Source organism: Marmota flaviventris, chromosome 1 (assembly GCF_047511675.1).
Source record: "Marmota flaviventris isolate mMarFla1 chromosome 1, mMarFla1.hap1, whole genome shotgun sequence".
Classification (NCBI taxonomy): Eukaryota; Metazoa; Chordata; class Mammalia; order Rodentia; family Sciuridae; genus Marmota; species Marmota flaviventris.
In genome coordinates, this window is record NC_092498.1 from 161,050,848 (window position 1) to 161,076,642 (window position 25,795).

The window sequence follows — 25,795 nt, forward strand, 5'->3', positions numbered from 1 at the left end:
CTTGATGCTCTGCAGCCAAAGTAGAAATCAGCTAAGACTCAAGAGCCATCTAGAGCAAGCTCACCCATCCAGATAACTCACGCAGCAAGTTCTGCTGGGTGGTGCTATGGCTCCAGATGGTTCTATGGCATTTCTCTGCTTGGCCCTGTGTATCTTCCTGCCAATCAACTTGGAGATGGTGGTTCTCCTTAGGAGACATGGCTTGTTGGGGTTTTTCGTGACCAACCTAAAAGTGTGTGTTCTCTGAGCCTTGCTTCAGGTGCTTTAGAATACTGCTTGTCAACCCTCATAATGAGAATTTATGAGCTCGTGAAGGATCGTGCTTTTGTTTCTGCCTGGCCAACTGATGAATTGTGTCTACCTCATTTTCATGTTCAAGTTTGCAGCTTCCCATAGGTAGGAAGAGGAAAATGTTTTGCATCAGTGTTTTATCACCTCATGACACCTGTCTCTAGAAGAAAATAAAGATTGTAAATAGCACAACCGTATTTCCTGGACAGTTTTAAGCAGCCACACCTAGTATTTTCTGAATATTTTGAGCAGTACAGATTTCTATGTTTATATAATAAAGCATATTTATTTTTCCATGTTATTTAATTTTATATACCATGTTTAAAAAAATCAGTGTTTATGAGCAGACTGTAAAGGCAAGTAGGCTGTGTGAATTAGAAATGAATGTATATGTTTCTTCCAGTTTTAAAAAGATACATTTTAATTTTGTAAATTCCTTCCAACCTGTACCACTGCACCCTTTCCCCTCCAATCCGTGTAGCCAAGAGTCAAGCTTTATGTAATTGGATAGTTTCAAGTGTGTATTTTTAAAGAGATACTTTCAAAAATATTTCTGAATTGGAAATGATACTTAGTTACATAAACAAAAAATATATGAGGCTTAACAATTTGTTGGGTATTTTTTCTTTTCCAATACTGTTGTCCTGATTCATTGAGTTTCCACTATGAAATATGAATGCTCCATTTGTTGAATTTGTAGATAATGATGAAACATAGCCAGAAGATAAAAAAAAAAAAAAAGTAGTTAGGAGAAATTGTTCTGAACACATAAGAGAAGCTAGGTACAGGAAAAAACAAACAATGTGCATAAATTTGATCGCACCTTATTCTTTGTTCATATAACTGCCAAAGGCTTTATAAAATTTGTCAATTTTGTTTCTTGTTTACCTACAATATACTTCAGAAAGCATTTCTTATTTTAAAAAAATACTATCCCAATAAACTGGGAAGTCTCAAGAGAGCCTACCTTTTGCAAAAACATATATTTATGTGTAAACCATAAAAATGACCCCAAGGCCTATGGGTAACTCGTTCCCCTCCTGAGCCTCCATATTGCCCTATAGTTGTTGACTCTGATCCTTGGAGATGAAAGGACTAAAATAAAGGAGTTCTTATGAGCATTAGAATATTTTTCATAAGGTACCAAAAAGCATTCTAAAAGCAAACGATGATAATAGCTAAATTCTACTGAGCATTTGCTGTGTCTTGCCCAGTGTACACATCACATCAACCATCTTGCTATCCCCTGGGGAGGTGCTGTAAGGAAGTCTCTAGATTATGTGATGATCTGTGTTAGTGAGAAGACCTCATGTCAATACCTTGACTGTATTAATCTATTAATCCTATTTCAGTGGGAGAAAAAAGGCCAGATTTCAGAATGAACTTTTTTTTTTTTTTGGAAAAGGGATTGAACCCAGGTTCCTTAACCACTGAACCACATCCCCAGTCATTTGTATGTTTAATTTAGAGACAGGGTCTTCCTGAGTTGCTTAGGGTGTCACTGAGTTGCTGAGGCTGGCTTTGAACTCTCGATCCTCCCACCTCAGCCTTCTGAGCTGCTAGGATTACAGGTGTACACCACCATGCTTGAGGCTTCTGTTGATATTCAGTAAAATTTAAACATCACCTAACTTTAACAATATTAAATAATTTTGACATTGTCCATTTGACTCCAATAGAAAATTCCAATTTAGTACAGCAGTGGATAAATTCCCCAAATGAGCAGTTATGAAAACTTTTGTTCAAGTTTAGGGAATAAGAAAACATCCCTCTCGTACATGTTAAAGATATAATTTGAGTCAGATTAAAGGAAATGATATCAAGCCTGTCACCATGAAAAGATGTCACACTAAGCATGTGTTTTTTGTAAATATATTTCTACAAAAATGAAGACATATTTTAAACATCTTGCTTGCTAGCACTTTTTCAAAACTAATTTTTAGTTGTAGATGGACACAATACCATTATTTTATTTATTTATTTTTATGTGGTGCTGATGATCGAACCCAGTGCCTCACATGTGAGAGGCAAATGCTCTACCACTGAGCCTCAGCCCCAGCACTTTCAATAATACAAAAAGAGTCCATTATTTGGCTCTATCAGTGTGGAGTATAAATGATAAGATTTTTTTTTTTTTTTTTAAATCAGAAGGCTGAGGCAGGAGGATCATGAGTTCAAAGCCAGCCTCACCAACTTAGGGAGGCCCTAAGCAACTCAGTGAGACCCTGTCTCTAAATAAAACACAAATAGGGCTGGGGATGTGGCTCAGTGGTCAGGCATTCCTGAGTTCAATCCCCAGTTCCCTCCTCCCCATACACCCCAAAAGAAAAATGCCAAAACAATATGACCTATAGAACTACAGCATTTCTCTGTATTTAGTGTAGTTTAAGACTTTATAAAGCCCTCCCCTCCAGTGTGTTTAGAACACTCCGAACACGTGCCTGCATGGATTTCACTGGAGACAAAACTTAGCAGTCTTGAAACCGTCTTTCTTGTCCTTACGGTGATTGTGTGCCTACTGGACTCTGTTCTTGCTTTTGGACAGCTGCTTCCTGGTAGCTGGACTGATTTCTGTTTTCATGAGTCTTAAAAGTCCAAAGTTGGGGCAGGGAGAAAGGGAGTAGGTGCTTGGACCCCAAGGAGTGTGTCTTCTCCCCAATTCCTGTCCTGGAGCTGTCCTTCTGGAATTGAAAGGAATGGCCACTTTGGAATGTGGAGGGGGAGGTTCAGCCTCATGAGCAGGGAGGGAACCCTGGAGGTTACAGCAAAGCATCCGGAAGATTTATTCTGTGGGGGATGGGATGCAGGAATAAAACTCTCCCATCATTCCTTTAAAAATAAAGATATTCATTTTTCAACAAATGCTTTTAAAGTGCCTACTGTGGGCCAAGCACTTTTTTGGGGTGCTAAGGATATAGCACCCAAACAAGTCAGAGCTTCTAATGGAAAAAAAGGAATATTTAGTATTAATTGAAGAAAACTAAACTCGTGTGATTCAAGCACTTACACTTTTTTTCCCCTCACAGCCCCACCACCACCATAAAAATAAAAATTGCTATTAAGAATATACAGCCTCATGATCGCTGGTGATGCTTGTTCAAAAATATAAATTAGCCTCCAGTAGCTCAGGAGGCTGAGGCAGGAGGATCACAAATTTGAGGCCAGCCTCAGCAACTTAGTGAGGCCCTGAGCAACTGAGCAAGACCCTTATCTCAAAATAAAATATAAAAAGGGCTGGGGATGTGGCTTAGTAGTTAAGCACCCCTGAGTTCAATCCTCAGTACCAAAAAGAAAAGGAATCACAATGTGAGTTCAGGGGTCCGAGAGCCAGGGCTAGGGGTGAACTTGACTTTGCCTCCTCCTTGCTGGGGTCCTCAGGTTCCATGCAGCTGTGGAAGCTGTGGCCTGAGGGTACATTTCCCCTTTGTTATTTGATGGGTTCTAATAAAAAGATCTGGAATGTGTGGGTTTCTCCACCACCCTCTTTGCATCTTGGTGCTTTCTCTCAAGTGTGCTCATTTTCAAGGGTGTTTTTTTAAAGACCCCAACTTCCCTTTCCAAAACTTTCTGAAATATAAAATGGGCAGCCAAGATAAGGAGGTTCATTGGGTAGTAAGGAAGATAACACAAAATCCAACCCCAGAAACCTGTCATTCTTACCAAGATCTGCATCCGCTGTCTCATAAGAAAGAGATCACACCTTGGCCCACGCAGTCCAATAAACTCCCGTGAGATGGGCCTGTTCTGTGGCTTTGCTTCTCGACATGGAAGCCACTACCCTCAGGTTGCTAATGCCAAGCCCTTCAAATGTGCCCGAGTGAGAAGGAAACATTACACCTCTACAATTTTATTTAATGTCATTACTCTTCATTTTAAGCAGCCCCCTCAAGCTGATGGCTACCATATTGGACAGGGTGACCTCAGGCAGAGGTATATCTCAGCAGTTAACCATGCACTAGCCACTAAAACAAAGCTTACAAAAATAAATGGGGGAGAAATCCCCTGCGTCAGCATTTAAGAGGTCGCTGTGTAGGATGCCCTCTCATCCAGCCATCAGCGACTGGACCTTGTGTTTGGGCCTTCGTTTTGTAAGACGTGGGTGGGTGTTCCCTGACAGCTGGCCAGGAGGGAAATCAAGATCAGCTGAAAGACAGGCTGTAGGGACCAGCTGTCCCCAGAGGAGGAGATGCAAGGCTTCATTGTCAAAGCAGCTGTTAAAACAAACTCTCTCTCGTGTATCTCACAGTTCAAGTTCACAGTGGCAGTAAGTTCACTTAAGGAGAAAGCAGGTTTATGTGTGCAGTGGGTCAAAAGGGCACGGCAGGATGGGTGCTTTCAGCAGAAGGCAGAAGGGAAGAGTATCAGGTGGCCACCATACCTCTGCAGTTCCCAGAGACGGTTCTCTCCTCGCAGGAGGAGTTTTAGGAAGGCAGCACTTCCTGGTTGCTAAACCCAGCAGGTGACATGGAGCAAATTAGCTTTGTAGGGTTCTGTTTTAAGGACCCATCAGAAGATTCAGAGTTGAGGCAGTGTCTCCTCCAGCACGGAGCTTCTCATCTATTTTTGCTTTTTTCTTTTTTGGCTGTGGGGCAGTAGCAAGGATTGAACCAGGGGTGCTTAACCCCTGAGCCCCATCCCCAGCCATGTTTTGTAGTTTATTTAGAGACAGGGTCTCCCTGAGTTGCTTAGGGCCTCTCTAAGTGGCTGAGGCTGGCTTTGAACTCTCAATCCTCCTGCCTCAGCCTCCAGAGTCACTGGGATTACAGGCATGAGCCACCAAGCCCAGAGAGCTTGTCATCTGTTAACTTTGCGATCTTCATCCTCTTCGGTGTTCAGAAAACCCTTATGGGTTCATTCAGTCACCTCATGTTGAGGACCCCAGAAATCTAAATTTGTGGAACAGCATTAGCCACAAATGAGTGATGTCATCAATTCTTTTTTCTAGTGGCCAGATAGAGCTGTTTGTTTGTTTGACTGACCCCCTGCCCATTCCTGAACTAAACTATAATCCTGCAGTCAGGCGGTCTGAAGCTCTTTCTGGTCTATGAAGCTCCTTCTCATGTTGACTAAGCACCAAAAAGAAAAATAATTCAAATGATTCTCCCTAAGCCACTTTCTTCTGAAGTAGCTCCCAGCAGTAATAGTTGCAGCAGTAATCCACAAAAGAACTGATTTCCACCCACTTAGTGTGTGTCCTCCAGAATTATAGGGAGGACTTTGAGTTTTTCATATAACGATCACTTAAATTGTGGATCTTTGGCTTTGGGCAAGAGATTATGCTAAGCAATTCACCTACGTTATCTAATTGACTCCCCTATACTTGTTGAAGTCAACACTATCAGAGAAATTAGTTGACCCTAGATCACATTGCGATTGATTTGAACACAGAATTTTATGACTTTGAAGCCACAATTAAAGATTTTTTTTTTTTTTTTGTCGTGCCAGATTGTAATGACTTCAAACATTCTGGAGTCATTTGTAGACTTTGCTCATGGGGTAACCCAAGCAAATTGTGAGAAAATCCTTGCTCTTAAAGATAAACTGAAGGGCGGAGCACAGTGACACACACCTGCAATCCCAGTAGCTCAGGAGGCTGAGGCAGGAGGATCATGAATTCAAAGCCAGCCTCAGCAAAATCGAGGCCCTAAGCAACTCAGGAAGACCTTGTCTCTAAATGAAATACTAATCCCTGGTACCCAAAAAATAAAAAATTAAACCAAGGAAAGTGCAAGTTATCAGAGGTCTTAAAAGATTTCAAGAGAAACTCATCCAGTATTTATTAAGCACCCTTTGGGTTGTTATTTCTGACATTTTAATATATGAAGAGAAACAGAAAAAAAATCAAGAAAATAAATCTGAATGCTTCCCAGTAGGTATCTAGGTAATTAGGTGGACAGATCAGATTTGATTAGAGCCACTTAGGAGATTTTTGCAGATGGTGGTGGCGGTGGTCAGATTCTTCAGGGAGAGGAGCAAGGTGCTGTAGCACTACAAACAAATTAACAAAAAATAATGAAATTAAAATTTATTGAAAATGGCCTCACACTAATAACGCTCAGATTTCAAATAAAACCTGCCACTCCATGCATCCAAATGTCACCCAGACTTTTTCCTGAGCTCACAGGAACGGAAGGATTCAAACTCTTAGCAATGTGAAGTCCAGTTCACTCCCACTGGTAAACCATCAGCCCCTGAGACTCCTGGGCTGACTCTGCTTCCTCCCCTTCCCCTTCATCCTCCCAACTCCTGCTCTGTTTGTTGGCCCACGTGGCCAGCGAATGAAAAGACCTGCTTATGGTTGGGGAACTTGCTAAGGTGAACAGAAAGATAACAGAAAAAAACAGGAGGGATTTTATTTCTTTTTCTTAGCGAAGACAAAAGGGAGGAAATGTAGACAGATCCCATCAAGGGTTAAGTGACAACCTTGCTGGCCAAATGATTTATTTAACTGCTCCAAACCTTAATTTCCTCTGGCATACCATGCCCACAGTTAAGGGGCATGATATACTTTATGTGGGCAGACCATAAATGTTAAATGAATGAATGAATAAATGAGCCCAGCTACTCAGGAGCTGAGCTTCTTATCACTAATCTAGAAATAAAAAAATAATAATAAAAAACTGATTGGAGGAAATCATAAAAAAAAAAAAAAAGACATAGGATCCTTCTATACCTTGACTTAGTTATATGATATTCATGTAGGAGAAGGTGTTTGCAGACCAAGGTTTTGGAGATGATGGGATATTAGGTTTATGATTTGCTCTCCAATTGTTCAGAAAAAGACTAAATAATGAATATAGAGGCAGGAGGAGCAAGGTTGGTAAAATTGGAGCCTCTGGTGAGGAGAGGCAGGTGTCCCATTCGGAAGGGATAAGGGAGACCTTTGTGATGTTTTTGCAATATTCTTTAAGTTGGAAATTTTTCAAATTAAGTTATTTGTTAAAATTTAAAATATATATATACACACACACACACACACACACAAAGAGAGTATGTGTTTTCTTTCCCAAGGGAGTGAAGAACAGAGCTGGTTTTATTATAGTATTTCTAAATTTCTGACTTGAGCCAGGTATGGTGGTACAGGTCTGTAATCCCAGCAGCTTGGGAAGCTGAGGCAGGAGGATCATGAGGTTGAGGCCAGCCTCAGCAATTTAGCAAAGGCCTAAGCAACTTAGATACCCTGTCTCAAAAAATAAAAAGGGCTGGGGATGTGGCTCCATGGTAGAGCACCTCTGGGTTCAATTCCTAGTACGCCCCCCAAAATAATTCTGACGTATTTTAGGAAGCTGTTTTTAATCCCAGATTTGCACTGTAATGATAATAAGAGGAGTAGCTGTTGCAGTCACAGCACAAGAGAAAAAGATCTCTTCCTACTTTTTCATTGATTTTTTTTTCCCCATGATTTTCTCTCTCCTGGTCTTCTCCTTTCCTCCCTGTCTCTCCTCCCACCCAGGCAGCTGAAATAAAATGTCTCTGGGAATAATGCCAATTCCTGGCTTTCACTTCAAGTCTTACTATTAAATTCCAGTAAATATCAGATCATATGAAGAGCTCCCCCTCATATTTTTTTTTTCAACCCATTGCTACCCAAACTCCAGATTCCTTTGAAAACTAAAGACTTTTTCCAAAAATGTGTGATGTTAGTTTTCCTGGAGCCTAACAAAAATTAAATAAATAAATAAAAACCCTCAATCCTTGCATTGCTATTTGCAGGACTTACCCTTGAGGTCCCTCTCTCCTTGTCCTTGGCTGTCTTTGAGTCAGACCTGACATATCTGGAACCCCTGAGTGGAGGTCACAGACATGACGTCAGGGAGGAAGTGCTGTCCCAAAGAACACGTTTGTTCATTGTGACCGGGATCTTTATTGCTGTGTGTGGGAACTGATTTCCCGGTGGACACACACCTTCTCCATAACCCCCCTGGAAGCCTCCACACCTGTTAACCCTGAGCCCCTGACCTGGCTGCATTGATTCACAGAAGGCTCTTTGAAACTCCCAACATAAAGAAGCTGTGACTTAAAACTAAGTCACTCCTGAGAACCTTAGGGATAGTTCAGTGGTTCTCAATGAGCGGTGATTTTCATCCTCCTGTAGACCTATAGCAATGCCTGGGGACAGTTTTGGTGATGACATATTGTGCAGGAGTGCTCCTGGGATCTAGAGGTAGTGACCAGGGATGTTCCTGGCCAGCTTACCAGGCACAGCCTAACCCCTGATCTCAAAGGATTAGCTCAACTGAACTTGGGCCAAAATTGTAGCCTCTGTCAAGGAGAGGCAGGTGTCCCATTCGAAAGTCAGAGTTAAAGGGACAGTTGCCAACTCTGTGTAATGACAACAGAGCCATTAGAAGCTCTTCTCTCTGAAGAGATCACATCCCTGCGAAACATTGTATGAGCTCCCAGGCAGGCATGCAGGGCTCCCAGATCCAAACGAGGTTTCCAAGGATGAGCCAGAAGTTGGTGTGCAATCGTCTTTCCAGGCTGTGAGTCTGAACATCTAGCAGCACCACTCACCTGGGAAGCAGGAAGAAGTCAGGGTGTGCCCGTGTGCCCCAGGTGATGGGCAGATAGTCTGCATTTTGGCACCAGTGATCAGCTTTTAAAGAATGGCATGAATGTAGGGGGACATTGCTTCCCCCCACCCCCAACTGGGGATTGAACTCAGGGGCACTCAACCACTGAGCCCCATCCCCAGCCCTATTTTGTATTTTATTTAGAGACAGGGTCTCACTGAGTTGCTTAGGGCCTCACTGTTGCTGAGGCTGGCTTTGAACTCACGATCCTCCTGCCTCAGCCTCCCGAGCCACTGGCATCACAGGCGTGCACCACTGAGCCTAGCTAGAACTCTGTCTTGTCTAGGTCATTTCTTTGCAGTCTGTCTTCAGTCTGTCTATTGTGTTTTTCCATCTGGAAGACACTATGTGGCATCGGGGTCCTGGCAATATCCATGGCTCGGAGCTGAACTTTCAGTGCTCTCCTGGCTTTTCCATAGTAGCATAGTATCTCGAGTTCCCAGCTTCTGTGACTTATTTGTTTGTCTGATGTTACATTCTCAGATGACCTTCCTCCTAAATGTCACCTGTGATCTACATAGCTGTGCAGTTATGAATTAAATGTTAAGCCATAAGAGTACTCTCTTAGTTTGGGATTGAACAGGAGATTAGAGAGTCCCATAGTTACTTACCTGGTCTTTAGGATAAATGGTGCACTGGGCGGAATCTTTACTTTGTCCTTATGTATTATGGTGGGATAAGTGGCTTTAGGTTCTATTAGACTATTATTGGATGCATTTGTTTGTGAATTACATTAGTTGAGCGTTTCCATACACCGGGCACCGTCAATTGAATAAACACACACACAGAAAAACTTGAATTCATCAAGCTTATGTTCTAGAATAAGGGGAGACCTATAAATAACAAAATAAGAGGAATTAAATATATTTCATGAAAGGAAGAAATAAGTGCTATAGGCAAACTAAACTAGGGCAGAAAAATGGATAGGGCATAGTAGGGAAGAGAGGGGGGTGGGTAGGAACTATTATTTTAAGAAGGTTTGGGGAAGTCTCTGTTAAGAAGGAGACATTTGAAAGAAGATGCTGAATGGCTTAGGGCCTCACTGAGTTGATGAGGCTGGCTTTGAACTCTCGATCCTCCTGTCTCAGCCTCCCGAGCTGGTGGGGTTACAGATGTGCACCACTGCACCCAGCTAAGCATCTTGCATAAGAAAACTGAGGAATATGTGGCACTAGCCAAACCAGTTCTGACTAGTCCCAAAACCATGTTCATAACCATCACATTTCTCTACCTCAGTCCCTGGACTCCCATCTGAATAAATCTTAGAGTAGTACAGAAATAATTTCAATTTTCAGAAAACCATCAAGTATAATTGTAGTCCTTCCTAATGCCCAGCCTTGCTGTTGCCTGCCATTTGCATGTTAGGCAATATCTATGTTGTATTCATCCTTTCATGGTGGCACTTGTGAGTCATTTCTTTGCCCAAAGATGGGCAGGAGGAGGGAACAAGAAAAGACAGGAAGATTTTGAATCATGCATATTAACAGTGACTGTGTGCTCTCTGAACTAGCAGCCCATCAATGAAAGATTGGAGGGCGAACAGCTAATTTCCCCTCTGGCTGAGATACATTTCCCTGGATTCCACTCAGATATTTATTCTCATCTCAGTTTCTAGGTGGCATTAATATCCAACCAAAGCCAAGTGATTATATAAGTTGACTCCCCTCCCCCGCAAAAAAGGTTGCAAACTTTTCAGCACACTGCCCCCTTGGTAACCATAGGGAATTGGTTCCAGGATTCCAGACAGATACCCAAATCTGCAGATGCAAATGCCCAGTCCTTTACAGAGAGTGGTGTAGTGCATGCATATAGTTCATGCATCTCCTTCCGAAATTTTATATCTTCTCCAGACTACTTATAATGCCTAATAAAGTATAAATGTTTCATAAATGATTGTTATATTCTATCTTTTAGGAAATAATAACAAGAAAAAATCTTGCATGTTAGGTACAGATGCAGTTTTTGGTTTTTCCTGAATGTTTTATTTTCGAGGAGGGGAAGGCGGGGATTCATTGAACTCAGGGGCACTTGACCACTGAGCCCCATCCCCAGCCCTATTTTGTATTTTATTTAGAGACAGGGTCTCACTGAGTTGCTTAGCGCCTCGCTTTTACAGATGTTGGCTTTGGACCTGCAATCCTCCTGCCTCAGCCTCCCAAGCCACTGGGATTACAAGTGTGCGCCACGGCACCTGGCTCTTGCATGTTTTTAATATGAGGTTGGTTGGATCCAGGAACCCCAACTCCAAAGAGATACAAAGGGCAGATTCCATGATGTACTGGGCACCTAGTCTGTAAAGATGCTACCCTAGCACTAAGCTTATGAGGAAAGGCAAGAATTCAGACAGTGGAATGCCCTCTGTCCTGGTGGCTTTTATTAAATCAAATTAAATTAACTTTACTTATTTAGGTACTGGAGATTGAACCCAGAGGCGCTTTACCACTGAACCACACCCCAGCCCTTTATTATTATTATTATTATTATCATATTTATTTATTTATTTATTTATTTATTTATTTATTTATTTATTTTGAGACAGTCTCGCTAAATTGCTGAGGCTAGGTTTGAACTCTCGATCCTCCTGCCTCAGGCTCCCCAACAGCTGGGATGACAGGCATGAGCCGCCCAGTCCTTTTTTTTGATTCTTTATTTTTGAGATAAAGTCTCTCTAGATTTCCTAGACTAGCCTCAAACTTGTAATCCTCCTGCCTTAGCCTCCTGAGTGGCTGGGATTTACAGATCTATGCAACTGTGCCTGGCTGTCCTGGTGTCTTTAAAATGTTTGATGGACATACATGTAGCTTATTGAGAAATGGATGAGATTTAGAGGGTGGATGTGTGTTGGGAACATGAGACAAACTGCACGTAGCACAGACAGGCCGCAGGGACTGTTTTTGGGCAGAAACATTCCTGATGGTGTCCTAAGCTCCCCAGATCTGTCCCTGACCGCCCTGGGCAATAGCATAGAACATCAAGTGAGACTGCTCCAGCACTGTCATTGCTGGCAGAATGACATCTCCAGGTGGCCTTGGGCCCTTCAGCCCAGAACTTTGATCACCTAAAAATACCAAAACCTTTGGTCGCTGTCCCCCACCGCCATAGCTTCCCCATCAGCAATGTATTCAGACATTTCCTCACTCACCTTTGGAACAGCTGAGAGTCAGGATCCTGGGGGCATCTCGCCCCTGCCCCTCCCTGTCCTCCAGACAGGATTTTCAGAGACACTCCCGCACCAGCAGGAGGGAGGGCTCCTGAAATGGTTTCCACGTCTTCCCTGAAAAACGCCAACATGGTTATTCTAGTGCCGTCAGGTTGCAAAGAATCACGAGCTATAAGGTTGAAAGGGAAAAAATAAGTAAGTCCTGCAGAAATAGGTCAAGTGCTTAAGAAAGGGGACTCCAAGAACACTTGGGGGATGGCAGGGCCTGGTGATGGGGTGGGCATCATGTTCCCAGGGGTGCCCTGGATATGCCCAGTAGAACTCATCAGGTACCACATTTGCAGATTTTCTTAGCTTTTGTTTCTCTCTTTTTAAATTGTTTTATTTGTTCCTTTTAGTTATACATGACAGTCAGGTGCATCTTGACATAGAATACACACATGGAGTCTAACTTCCCATTCTTGTGGTTGGACATGATGTGGAGTTTCCCTGGTCATGTGTTCATATATGAGCATAGGAAAGTTCTGTCCCATTCATTCCACTCTCTTTCCTATTCCCATCCCCCTCCCTGTTTCTTTCTCCTTCTTCTTCTTCTTTAATACTGGGGAGTGAATCCAGTGGTGCTTAATCACTGATCCCCTTTCTCACCCCCCACCTTTTTTTCTTTTTATTTAGAGACAGGGTCTCACTGAGTTGCTTAGAGCTTCACTAAGTTGCTGAGGCTGGCTTTGAACTCACAATCCTCCTGCCTCAGCCTCCCGAGCCTCTGGGATTCCAGGTGTGCACCACCACTCCCAGCTTTCTTGATAGGGAGAAAAACTGTAATAATCAGACCCTTGCAGAGCAAAAGGAACCCTGATTGGGTTTCCACAGCTTATGTAACTAATTTCAGGTACTGCTGTATCTAATGCTAAAATACATTTCCCCTTCTACTATGAAGTTGTTACATTGTGAAGGGACAGCTGGAGAGCCCTGTGTCCCCTAATTCTCTGCAGGGAAGGGGGGTAATAATGGGAAGTGGAGGGCAGGGACGCCTCTTGCTGTGTCCCCTTATGTTCCTGGTCCTGCCATTGACCCTGTTAGGCAGGGCCACCTACTTGGCTCTTATATTGACAGCAGCCTTCACATGTGCTCCAAAAGTTGACATGCGAGTCTTAGTTCCTTTTCGTAGATCTTTGTAGAATTGTGAAGTCTGGACGTTGGGGGGCCAGTGGGGATGGCCAAGTGTCCCATCTGGCTGGAATGACAGTAACTCCCACATCCCCTTTTTTTCTAGGCTATTCCCTGCCACTCTCATTCTTCTCAGCTTCTTTCCGTGGTCATAAGTGCCAGGGTGGTCCCTGACACAAACAGCCATCAGGACTGTCAACCCTGGCTTTATGCTCTCAAGTCAGAGCCCTTGTTTCCCGGTGAAGCTTGCTCCCTGTTCCTCCTCAATATTTTTGGTTCTTGGTGGCTCTGTTCAAAGCCATTCTTGTTTTGTGAGAAGTCCTATAAAAAGCCTTTTTTTTTTTGGTGCTGGGGATGGAACTCAGATCCTCGTTCATGCCAGGCAAGTGCTCTACCACTGAGCCATATTTTATTTAGAGACAGGGTCTCACTGAGTTGCTTAGGGCCTTGCTAAGTTGCTGAGGCTGACTTTGAACTCGAGATCCTCCTGCCTCAGCCTCCCCAGCCTCTGGAATCACAGGCGTGTGCCACCACATCTGGCTGGAGCTATGCTTTTTTTGACCCAGGACTGTGACCACTCCCACAGCACCTGGGCACAGCAAGGAAACGAGTGACTATGTAGAATGTATAGGGTGACGTGATCACAGTTGCTGATTCTTATCTCTGATGCCGAGTCTGTGTCTCTGGACCTTTGAAGAACTGATATCACAAAATAGTAAAGAGAAACAGCTCAAGTTGAGAAAGAAAAATATAGAATAGAGAAGATGCATGGCATTTGGATGAGGTACCTTAGTTTTCTGTTTGTTGATGAGAGGTCCCCGTATTGGTATCATCTGTAGGAGGAAAAAGAGCACCAGAAACAGAATCTTCAGCATGTGTGTCTGTCCCGTGGACCTCTCTGTGCCCTTTAGAAAAGACAGTGCTTCACTCATTCATAAGGATGGGATTTTGTGTGACTTATTCCTGCTGTGCCTGTTGAAGTCTCTAATAGACTCCTCAGTGAGCTGGGGTTGTAGCTTGGTAGGTACATGCTTGCCTACCATGTGCTAAGGCCCTGCTTCAATCTCCCCCCAAGAAAATGAGTTCTCATCTTAGACTCTGTAGACAATTTTTTTTTAGAATATACCTTTACAAGCTGGGTTCTCACTAAGTGGCTGAGGCTGGCCTTTGAACTCAAGATCCTCCTGCCTCAGCCCCCTAAGCCACTGGGATGACAGGTGTGAACCATCAAATCCGGCTTATCCTCATTCCTCCTGGGAGGTAGAGGAAGCAGAGAACTCTGAAATAGCCCCAGGGTCCTGTTGCCACTTTGTCATGAGTAGGCAGACTTGAGCAACCTGCTGATTTAATCAGGTCACTTCTCTTGGATGGCCTTAGGATGATCAGATGGTTCTAGACACCTCTGTGCTTTCTAGAAAGCCTGACTCTGCTGTGACCTGGATTGGTGACCCAGGGAAAGTGATATCACTCTTTGATTCTCAGTCTTCTTATCTATAAGAAGGAATACTGATGATACCTGGGTCATAAGGACACTTCTGGAATTGAGAGAAGCCAGTGGACTTCAGCACAGTTTCTGCTTACAGTCAAAACTCAATAAAAGGTCATTTTGCTCCAAGGAAAAGAATAGCTTAGCATAGCTTTTTTGAATCTAAATAGCTTGTGCCGGATTTGTTCATCATGAGTGCTGTGAGTCCGATTCTAGGTGGATCTTTCCTTATGGAAACAGGACATTTGGTTTACGATGTGTCTGTGGCTACAGCTCTCACGTGATCATTGATTTCCATCCATATTTGCTGACTGGCCACAGCCTAGGAAGCAGGAAGGACACGTGCGTGAGTGGCCCCTTCTGTCTTTCCTACTGGCGAGCCCACGTGGTTTCCTGAGCCTTCCGTGGAGCTGTGTGTGAGACTTTGGTCCCTAAGTCTGCATCCTTGACTTGGATTTTCTTTCCCCCGTGGAATAATAGCAACAGGCAGGATCTGTTCCCCTTTCCTAATGGTGTGACCCGTATGCAACATGCACCTTCATTTGTCACTGTGATTGGCACAGCCAGGCCTGTCCCTTGAGCATACACATGACATCTCCAATAGTACACTTTTCAGGTGAGGTCTGACTTTGTTTCAATAAGAGCTTTCTTGTGATGAAAATGTACAACCGAATATTATTTAAAGGAAAGTGATTTTAGATGTTATTTTCAAATTCTGTGAAATCACAGGCAAAAGACCTTGAAAAGACCAGAAAGACCATTTCCTGTCTGCAAAAAGGATTTGACCCACCTGCCTTGGGGTGATGCTACCACCTGGTTAGAAAAAGACCCCAGGAGAGTCCTGACTTAACTTGGCAGGGCTCCAGGGTACAGCGTTCCTCCTGGCCTTTCAGTCCTTGTCATTTCTAACCTGCTGTCAACCAGCTCTGGGTTTGGAAATATGTACTACTTGATGAACGTGATGATGCACGCCTGTGATCCCAGCGGCTGGGGAGGCTGAGGCAGGAGGATCTCGAGTTCAAAGCCAGCCTCAGCAAAAGCTAGGCCCTAAGCCACTCAGTGAGACCCTGTCTCTAAATAAAATACAAAACAGGGCTGGGAATGGGGCTCAGTGGTTATGCACCCTGGTACAAATACATACATACATATATATATATATATATATATATATATATATATATATATATATGTCCTTTATTAGCATCCCCTGTGACACATTTGCAATATACAGAGTCTCCATCTCATCCATCCTGATTGTGAATCACCTGTGCCTAGAGACTAAATAAGCAAAGGCTGCCGCCCCACCCCCACTCCCAGGACCATCCATTAACCCCGTAGGTATCAGGAGGCATCTGCTCTGGTTCCGATGGTCCTGATTGGCACCCTGCCCTCACCAGGACTTCCTCTAAGCCCCAGCATCTTGTAACCCCACCCAGAAGCTTCCTTCTAACCAGAGCCTATGCATCCCTGACCCACACCTGCCCTTCCTCCTCCTTCTTGGTCCATTTGGTGGACTTACCAACTCTGTGTGTGACTCCATCTTCATGGTGAGGTCCCAGGCCTCAGCAGTATCCTTGGGGATCTTGTTCTCTTTAAGTCTCCAGGTCTTCTCACCCAGACACACGGGGTTATTTGCTGGCTTCTTAATGATTAAGAAATTGTTGCCGAGTATGGTGGCCCACGCCTGTCATCCCAGCAGCTCTGGAGGCTGAGGCAGGAGGATCATGAGTTCAAAGCCAGCCTCAGTAACTTAGTGAGGCCCTAAGCCACTCAGGGAGACCCTGTCTCTAAATAAAATGCAAAATAGGGCTGGGGATGGGGCTCAGTGGTTGAGTGCCCTTGAATTCAATCTCCCCCACCAAAAAAAAAAAAAGAAAAGAAAGAAAGAGAAGAAATTATGCTTCCCAGTGTAAGTTAAAGAACCAATAAAAGGAACCAGAACAGGACACAGGACCCAAATCTCTTGGTTCTGTATCCACTCAAGAGAGAGCAAGCCCTAGGAGAGAGGTTGTGAACACACTGCCCACATCTCGAATTTCATTTCCACCAGATGAGTTGAAATGTAAGACTTCAAACTCTTAGTCTGTCCTTATGGAAGGTGTTAACCCCAGATCTGAACAAAACTCCTCATCCTAGCATCTCCTCTGAATACCTGAAAATGTGACTGTGTGACCAATAGGATTCTGCAACATGTACACTCAGGAAAATGAGAAATCATATCCCATCTATATATGATCTATCAAAGTGCATAAATGCATTCTACTGTCATGTATAACTAATTAAAACAAATACAAAAATTAATTAAAAAGAACAAAGCCAGAAAACCCCAGCATTTGGGATACTTGATTTTGTGATTCTACATTGTTCACCAGTCTTGCTCCAAGTTGTGGGGGAAATCAATCTCTTAAATAAGTTGGGTTGTTTCCCAGGAGGAAAAAAATGTTAGAATCCTACTGGCAAAGCAAGAGGCTATTTCAGCTGAAAATTTAGGGAATTAAATGTTCCCAAGACCAAGAGCTCTCCGATACGTAGCCAATAAATAACACGGAGTAGGTGATGCACTAAATATAGCTATTACAGCCCAGTGACGCACGCTGATGTGAAAGTCCTCTTTGCCTGGAAAAGGACTAGAAGTGATCAGATGGAAATTTCCCTGAGAACGTAAGAGCTAAAACCTGTGTTTATTTGATTATCGAAATGACAGTTCCTTTACGAAGTCATCCCAGACCCATGAATAAACCTGTTATTTTTGAACATTTCCATCAACAGCTGCTTTTCTTCATTGGTCATTTAGAAAGCATTAAATGAAGTGTTTGCTGTCAGATTAGATACCTTGAGTGGTTCCTAATCACTTTCAGATCTTAATGATTTCAGGCAAGGAATATGTGTGGTGACTCATGCAAAGTATTACATTCTCCCCTCCCCCACACCCAAGGCGCTTCCATTCAAGTCCTCAAGGAAGGAAAAAAAAATGCACATTTGAATGGGTAGGATGCAGCTAGTCTAGATATTAAAAAGATATTGCCAGAGGCGGTGGTGCATGCCTGTAACCCCAATGACCCTGGAAGCCGAAGATTGAGAATTCAAAGCCAGCCTCAGCAACTTAAGGAGTCCATAAGCAACTCAGTGAGACCCTTCTCCAAATCAAATACAAACTAGGGCTGGGAATGGGGACTCAGTGGTTGAGTGCCCTGAGTTCAATTCCCAGTACTCCCCCTCAAAAAAAAAAAAAATCTTTAAGGCATGCTATGTAGAAATTCCTTCATCCAACCCCATTTCATTAGCAATATATATGGTGGCGGCATCAGTGACACACATCAGATGAATTACTATCAGGTAGATTGTTGATGATTAAATTACTTGTCCAATGTGTGGTTATTGCTCCCAACAGAAATAGACCCGCTTGTGAGAAGTAGGATTCAAAGCCCTTGTGGGGACACCATTGTGAAAGCACTACTTGTCTCCAACAATAGCACCTATCTCTGGTATTGAGCGCCACTGGTTATTGAAATGATCTAAGTGAGATAATACACATCAAGTCTTAGGGTACTTCCTGGCACATAACGTGTTTGAGACAGTTAAGCCTCTGCTGATTCTGCCACCCTGGTGTGGTGGCCTTCTTTTAAGCTGCATCCTCTGCTGACCATAGCAGGTTACTTAATCAGTATTTCCATCATCTTCCATCACCCTCCTCATTGCAAGAGACAGCTTGTTCAGACTGTTTGTATGGAGGAATGACTATCCCTAAGGATACCCTTGCTTTAAGTTCATGCCTGTTCATTTGATTTAATAGAACTATGTTTCTTCACTCTGATCAAGCAAATGTTACCACCTACGATGCCATATTCCTGATGTCCAACCCATTTCCTACCAATGAATATATTCTTGACTCCCCATGCGGTTCTTCCCGGTACTCCCCATCTCTTAACAGGGTGGTAGATGTTATTATTGTCTATCTAATCATCCAAAACAGAAAACTGAAAGTCATCCTTGACTTTGCCCCCCAACCTCTACCCCACAGTGGATTCATTGGGCAATATCATGTATACACCAAAAAAAAAATATATAGATAGATAGATAGATAGACACACACACACACACACACACACACAAACACAAACACACACTGTTTTAGTTTGCCACCCTTCCCCACCCAGACAGTGCAGCCTAATCCAAGCCACCATTGTCTCTTGCCAGGACAATTTCAGTAGCTTTCTGAGTGGTTCTTCTTCTTTCCACCCATGCTATATTCATATCCAATTTCCACTGAGTAGCCAAAGTAGATTTTTTTCTATCTTTTTTTATTTTTGGGGGGTACCAGGGATTGAACTCTGGGGCACTTGACCACTGAGCCCCATCCCCAGCCCTATTTTGTATTTTATTTAGAGACAGGATCTCCCTGAGTTGCTTAGGACCTCACTAAGTTGCTGAGGCTGGCTTTGAACTCAAGGATCCTCCTGCCTCAGCCTCCCGAGCGGCTGGGATTACAGGCATGCACCACCTCACCCAGTGAATTGGACTTTTTTCTTCCATACTGAATACTATTAAGATTTTTCCCGAATAACTACTCCAAATCATAGCATTCAGAAGATGAAAGATCAAATGCATGTTTCCACCTTCTAAAGTGAAAAACCTAAACGTATTGACACCCACATTTTAAACTTCTCTACTCGCTCCCATTGAAACTTTTATAATGGTTTGATTTACTAAAAAAACATGCCTTTGGATGGTTTAACCAGGAGCCTGCTTGGTGACCATGGCTGAATTAACATGAGGCTCCTTGTTTGACATGGAGCTATTTATCTATGAGGCATAAAAGGGCATTTTGGTAATGTAAGCTAAGGAAATCACCCAGTTAGCGGGGGGAAATGAGAAATATTGAATTGAGGGAAAGGAAGTTGAAATCTATTTTTATCGCATGTTCACATTTTGTTCTTCATTCTTAAATTCATTTCCCTCCAAAAAGCCGGACCATTATATTGGGGAGTAGTGTGTCTTGAAAACCTGAGCCAGCAGCTTAGGATCCAGCGGTAATGACTTCTGGAACCGCTAATGAGGCAGTGGACGTTGGCCGTCTCGGTGCGCTGATTAGGGCCAGCCTCTTGCCTGGTCCACAGAAGCTGTCAGATCAGATCTTTGTCCAGACTCCGTGGGCACTTTGATTCCTGAACCTTTCTGAGAAACCTAATCTGAAATCAAAGTCAAGCTTCTCAGATGCGGTCAGACAAGGTCACATTTAAAACAGCCCAGGGAACCCGCAGATCAGAGTTGAAAGGTGACGCCTCCCCCCACCACACACACACACACACACACACACATACATACACACACACAGTTGGAACAGGCTTACCTACTACTGCATCTTCCGGTTTTCCATTGGCCTTTCGCATCTCCTCCCAATGGACTGGAGACATGGGAGCTTTTTCTCTGGAAAATGGCCCAAGAGTTTTCCTTAAAAAATGTCATAAAAATATGGACACAGGGGATTTTGAAAACATATCTTACTATTTGATAGTAGGACTTTTTATTCATTTATTTTATTTGTTGTTTGTTTGTTTATTTATTTACTTTGGTACCGGGAATTGAACCCAGGGGTCTTAACCACTGAGCCATGCCCCCAGCCCTATTTTGTATTTTATTTAGAGACAGGGTCTCACTAAGTTGCTTAGGGCCTCGCTAAACTGCTGAGGCTGGCTGTGAACTTGGGATCCTCCTGCCTCAGCCTTGATAGAAGGACCTCTTTCAATCAGATTCTCAAGGTAACTCTGGGTACATGAGCTCTGTTTCTGGCCTCAGTGATCAGAATCTATCCACACTCTCAAGGGAGACAGGATGCCACTTGGGGTTGCTGTGGGACATGTGTTCTCAATGCCACCTGTATTCCCAGTGGAGCCTTGAGATAGGATCCAAAGTGGCTCTGGAAAAGGAGGGCATGGTGACTCTGGTTAGACGCGCTCTTGACCTTGACATCTCTCAGGCAGGCTTTACCACCTCCATGTGATTCAACAACAACAACCTTGCCGTTGCTTTATGTTGCAGTGCTCTGTGTCTTGTGGTCGAGGGCACAAACAGCGAAATGTTTACTGCATGGCAAAAGATGGAAGCCAGTTAGAGAGTGATTACTGTAAACACCTGGCTAAGCCACATGGGCACAGAAGGTGCCGAGGAGGACGGTGTCCCAAATGGAAGGCTGGCGCGTGGAGTCAGGTGAGCAATGTTTCTCCCCTACTGGCTGCTTCCTCCTGCCGCGGTCGCTCCCGTTTCTCTGCATGGGCTTGGTGTCACAGAGGGGCACTCGAGACTGGGAGGGACGAGTCTTTATGGGACACTCTGGACACTCACCAGGTGACCTTGAGCAGGTGGATTCAGTCCCTGAAGCTTTGCATAATACCTTCTAGGGGTGATTGCAAGGAGGAGTTCCATGTGGTAGTGGGTGTCTGAGGTCTCGCACCCCTTGATCCTTGGCTAATGGCCTTGGTCACTCACCACTTAGAAAACCACTGATTCAGGTCCCACCGAGGCTGAGTGGGTTTGAATTTATCTTGGAGGTTCTCTCTTTCCTTCCTTCCTTCCTTCCTTCCTTCCTTCCTTCCTTCCTTCCTTCACCAGGGATTGAACCCAGGGGCCCTTAACCACGGAGCCCCATCCCCAGCCCTATTTTGTATTTTATTTAGACACAGGGTCTCACTGAGTTGCTTAGGGCCTCACTAAGTTGCTGAGGCTGGCTTTGAACTCAGATCCTCCTGCCTCAGCCTCCTGAGCTGCTGGGATGACAGGTGTGCGCCACAGCACCCAGCCCGGATTTTTCTTAAATGTCTAGAGCTGCTGGAAGCCTTGTCCTCCCTACCCCCAGCCACATTTCATATCACAGAAGTGTGACATACAGGACACCATCCCTGGCACAGTAACCTCATCCCTCCCAAGCCCTTCGTCATCAGGAAACATGGAGCTGCTGTCTGTTCTAATTCAACAAAGAGTCTGTGCCCAGGTAGAGATGGTTCCGTAAGGAATCCCATTCAAGCATTGTGGCCTACTGCTCGTCCTTCTGCATGGTTTCTAATGACCACTGTCATCTGCTAACTGCCCGTCCTCCTTATTTGGGGAGCTCTCTGGTTCATCTGAAGCCTGCAGCCAGCGTGATTAAGATGCCCCACTAATTAGCTTGGCTTCTTGTAAACTTTACACTCTTGCTCTTCTTTATGTCCCTTGGCCTCTATTTATCTATTCTACATTTCTCCCTGAATATTCAGCTCAGAGCACATGAACGATGCTCATTTTAAAGGCCAGTTTACTCACTAAAGAGATGATTAAAAGACTCTCTTGTTCCTTATTGGTAAACACAGGGAGTTTACTCAGTATCCCATGATCTTATGGGGGAAGCCTAAAACTGCTTACAAAATTGGGATGATTAGGTTTAACTCTGGGCGGTTTGGGGAATGGGTACTGGGGATTGAACTCAGGAGCATGGACCACTGAGCCCCCCATCCCCAGCCCTATTTTGTATTTTAGTTAGAGACAGGAGGGTCTCACTGAGTTGCTTAGCACCTTGCTTTTGCCGAGGCTGGCTTGGAATCAGGATCCTCCTTTCTCAGCCTCCTGAGCTGCTGGGATGACAGGCATGTGCCACCGCACCTGGCTTTTTAAATTTTTTTTTTTAATTTTTGTAAACATAAGGTAAAGTGGGATTATCAGAATGCCTTCCCAAACAAACCACACCGATTGTTCAAACCAATTGCCACCTTTAAATGAGAGGCAAGCAAACCCAGTTATGTAATGGTCTGTGGCCAGCTTGATAATGTCCTGATTTGATTTGTAGAAATGCTGGACAGACAGGGTGCAGCCTGGGAAGGTGTGCTTTGTGCAATTTAGAAGCGTGCCTGAAACTCATCCACATGATCAGAGATTGTTGGCTCCCTAGAGATCAGCAGGAAACAGCAGCGTCCCCAAGGCAGGACTGTTGGGCAAGAGTGATTATGGCCCATTGGCAAGGATATTTAGGAGATTTTATATCTGGTCTTCCTACTCTTTTGCTGGTAGCTATATTTCAGTCTTCCTGTCTTCAAGGTAGAAAAAATAATTAGTGCAATTTTTCATGGTGTCAAAAATACTGGATGATAATAAGGCAGACAGAGTATTGGGATGGGAGACTCCTATAGCCATGTTACTCTTAATAGTCTCTCCCCAAAATTTGGTGTTTTGAGATTTGAAATGGAATGTTTTGTTTCAATGTCTTTTTAGAAATCTTGAAGTTTTGAAGGGAATCAGCTGGGTTGGGTTTTGTTTGTTTTGTTAAAAAACATCATCACTAAAGACTTCAAGGGGCTCCCCCACCACCACCACTACCGAGAGTTCATGTTCAAGGCTGTGGCTAGGGCTCACTGGTAGAGCACTTGCCTCACATGTGTGAGGCCCTGAGTTTGATCCTCAGCACCACATAAAAATAAATAAATAAAATAAAGGTACTGTGTCCATCTACAACTAAAAAAGAGAGAAAGTTCATGTTCAATTTGTTTACATGGTTTGGATCAAGAGCTAAGGGATATCCATGAAATTTATTTATTTTTTTAGTTTTAGTTTTTATTGTTTTGGTACTGGGGATTAAACCCAGGAGCACTTGACCCCAGTCCTATTTAGTATTTTATTTAGAGTCAGGGTCTCACCAAGTTGCTTAGTGCCTCACTATTGCTGAGGCTGGCTTGAACTCTCAATCCTCCTGCCTCAGCCTCCCAAGCCACTGGGATTATAGGCGTACACCACTGTGCCCAGCTACCCATACAATTTTAAAACAAACATCACCATCGGCTTCTTGATTCAGCCTGATAAATTTGAAGGCTCTGTATTCTCATCTTTTAAAAACAGTTCAGAGCAGAATTTTAAAACTTATTCCTGTTCCTATATAAAGGATTTTTTGTTTGGCTGGTTGGTAAGCTATTTTTTGTTTTGTTTGTTTGTTTGTTTGTTTGTTTTTACTTAAAATGAAGCTGAAAATAAAAATCAATGATCGGTTTGGAATGAAAATGTACTTCACCATTCATTAGTCATGATTCTTTCAATCAGTTCATGCGTCAATCCTGAGACATAGGTCTCTATCATGATTCAACACCTTGGCAGTTAGCATGGGCCCAACACACAGTGGAATGCTGTGACTTAATTAACAGTCCTGGTTTCTTTCTTACTTATTCAAAAATGCAAGGATACATCTTGTAGTCCATGGTGTCTTCGATGTAGTGAAATAAGGACCCAGTTTTTAAAGATCTTCAGTGCTAAAGTTGAAATAGCAGCTGCTCTGTTATGACTTTTCTTGTAATTGCAATGCAAGCCACTAGGTGGTGGTGTCTGAGACTGACGCATGCCTCAATGTGTAATGGAGAAACGAGTATATGAGTATATGTGGACTTTGTATCCTTTGAGAGGTTAAGGAAACCATATGCATATGGCCAGGATGAGAACAAAGTTGCTTTCATGATTTCTGCTCTCCATTTGCCTGGGTTTTGTTTGCACTCCTCACCAACACTCTTGCTGAGAGATACAAGAAAACATCATGATTGCCATAGTTTAAAACTGGAGTCAGTTCCAACCCACAGTATCTATGCTGCATTGCCCTGGACAAGGTTTATTTGGATTCATTTTTGTTCCTTTTTGCTTTTGTTGGAGCTAAGGTGATTATCTCTGTTCTTTACTTATTTGTGGAATACCTACATAAAAAGGTTTGTTAGGAAATAAAAAAGATGTTTCATGGAAAATGCTGAGCATAGAACTAAGCCCTCAACTGGGGGTAATTTTGTACCCCATGGGACATTTGGCAATGTCTGGAGACAGCTTGGGTTGTCACAGCTCGGGGTGAGGGAAAGTGTAATTGGTACCTAGTGGGGACAAACCAAGGATCCTGCTAAATGCCCCACAGTGCCCATGCAGCCCCCACAAAAAGGAATCGTTAGGTTGAAGACCCTTCATAGAGTCTGATATCTATTAAGGGCTTGGTAAAAGTCTGCTATTATTGTTGTTATTATTCAGAAAAGTGGGTTGATATAGTTATCTTTCTATCTAATTCCTACTCTAAAATAAAGTCCCCCTCTCCATAATTTTAGCGGTAATGCTAGAAGAAAGTGTGTAAAAATTCTCTCCAGGTTTTCACATATGTGTTATGATTCCCCAAATGCCAGAAGTTCCGCAGAAATTCTTCCTATCTACATAGATAAGCACCAAGTTCCCCCTCTGAGTTGGTGAATTCTGGGTTCCAGCAGCTCCCTGCTTCTTAGGTCAGAACTGACAACATCTCTCAACCCTGCGCAGTCCGCTGTGCTCGGATGATGTTGGCAGCAGCCGCAGTGGTGGCCGTGGGGGGGACACATTAACCAAGGCCACTCAAAGTAACTCAGAGGTACACTGAGTGGAGTTAGCAAAATTAAATACACATGAGCACACCCCCGGCCACCACCTCCAGGGTCACACAGAGGTCTTTCTGAAGCTGTTTTATTCATGGAGTTTCTGCACAGATCTCTTAGAATTCACCAACCAAGCCTGGCCAGCTCTGTATGCAAATTGCTATGTCCCTTGAGACAGCCCAGGAAGAAAGATCAAATACCAAAGATGAACTCGCAGGCTGTTTGAGCAATGAGCATAGAAGCAAGATTCAGAAAGGCAGGGCCTGTAGCTTGCTGTACCATTTCAGGGGGGCTGAAACTTCTGAATGGGTTATTTCAGAGCTGGTTTTGATAGTATGCAGATCAGAAGCCCCGAACAACACATTGCATAATTGAATTATTTGTGTGTGTGTGTGTGTGTGTGTGTGTGTGTCTTTAATTGTCTTTTGAAAAACGATCAAACAATTTAAGTAGTGATTTTTTAAAATTTTTAGATCATTATGACCCTTTATACCTTCTCTCCATTAACCATAATTTAACTATTCAATAACCAGAGCATCAAAAAGAGGTTCCATTTACTGAATAGCCAACATGGTATTATACACTCTAAAAGTCTTCAGCTCTTTTTCATTTTATTTTCCTTTAGGTGATTCAAATATTTATGAGTTTGTGAATAAATAGCCAAAGGGCTTCTTGGTTCTTGCTGTTAATGGTTGGTGGCATTGTTGTTTGAACAATTCTGTCACTTGGG

At 43.4% G+C, this 25,795-nt stretch overlaps 1 protein-coding gene and 1 long non-coding RNA gene across 4 annotated transcripts in view; one reads left to right on the plus strand and one right to left on the minus strand.

Annotated features, from left to right (window-relative positions):
- Positions 1-25,795, plus strand: part of Adamts9 (ADAM metallopeptidase with thrombospondin type 1 motif 9) — a 157,095-nt gene that overhangs the window by 91,853 nt on the left and 39,447 nt on the right. For both annotated transcript variants that reach the window (XM_027954537.2, XM_027954538.2), the window contains one exon: positions 20,720-20,887. In XM_027954537.2, coding sequence (XP_027810338.2) covers positions 20,720-20,887 — 168 coding nt within the window. The remainder of the gene's footprint in view (positions 1-20,719; positions 20,888-25,795) is intronic.
- On the minus strand, positions 6,165-20,108 carry LOC139707318 (uncharacterized). Of its 2 annotated transcripts, XR_011708986.1 has the most exons (5): positions 16,200-16,372; positions 13,983-14,027; positions 12,007-12,193; positions 9,476-9,697; positions 6,165-6,279 (listed from the first exon to the last, which is right to left on the minus strand). It is a non-coding gene; the product is annotated as an uncharacterized lncRNA (long non-coding RNA). The 2 variants fall into 2 exon arrangements; XR_011708987.1 differs by lacking the exons at positions 13,983-14,027; positions 16,200-16,372 and adding an exon at positions 20,031-20,108.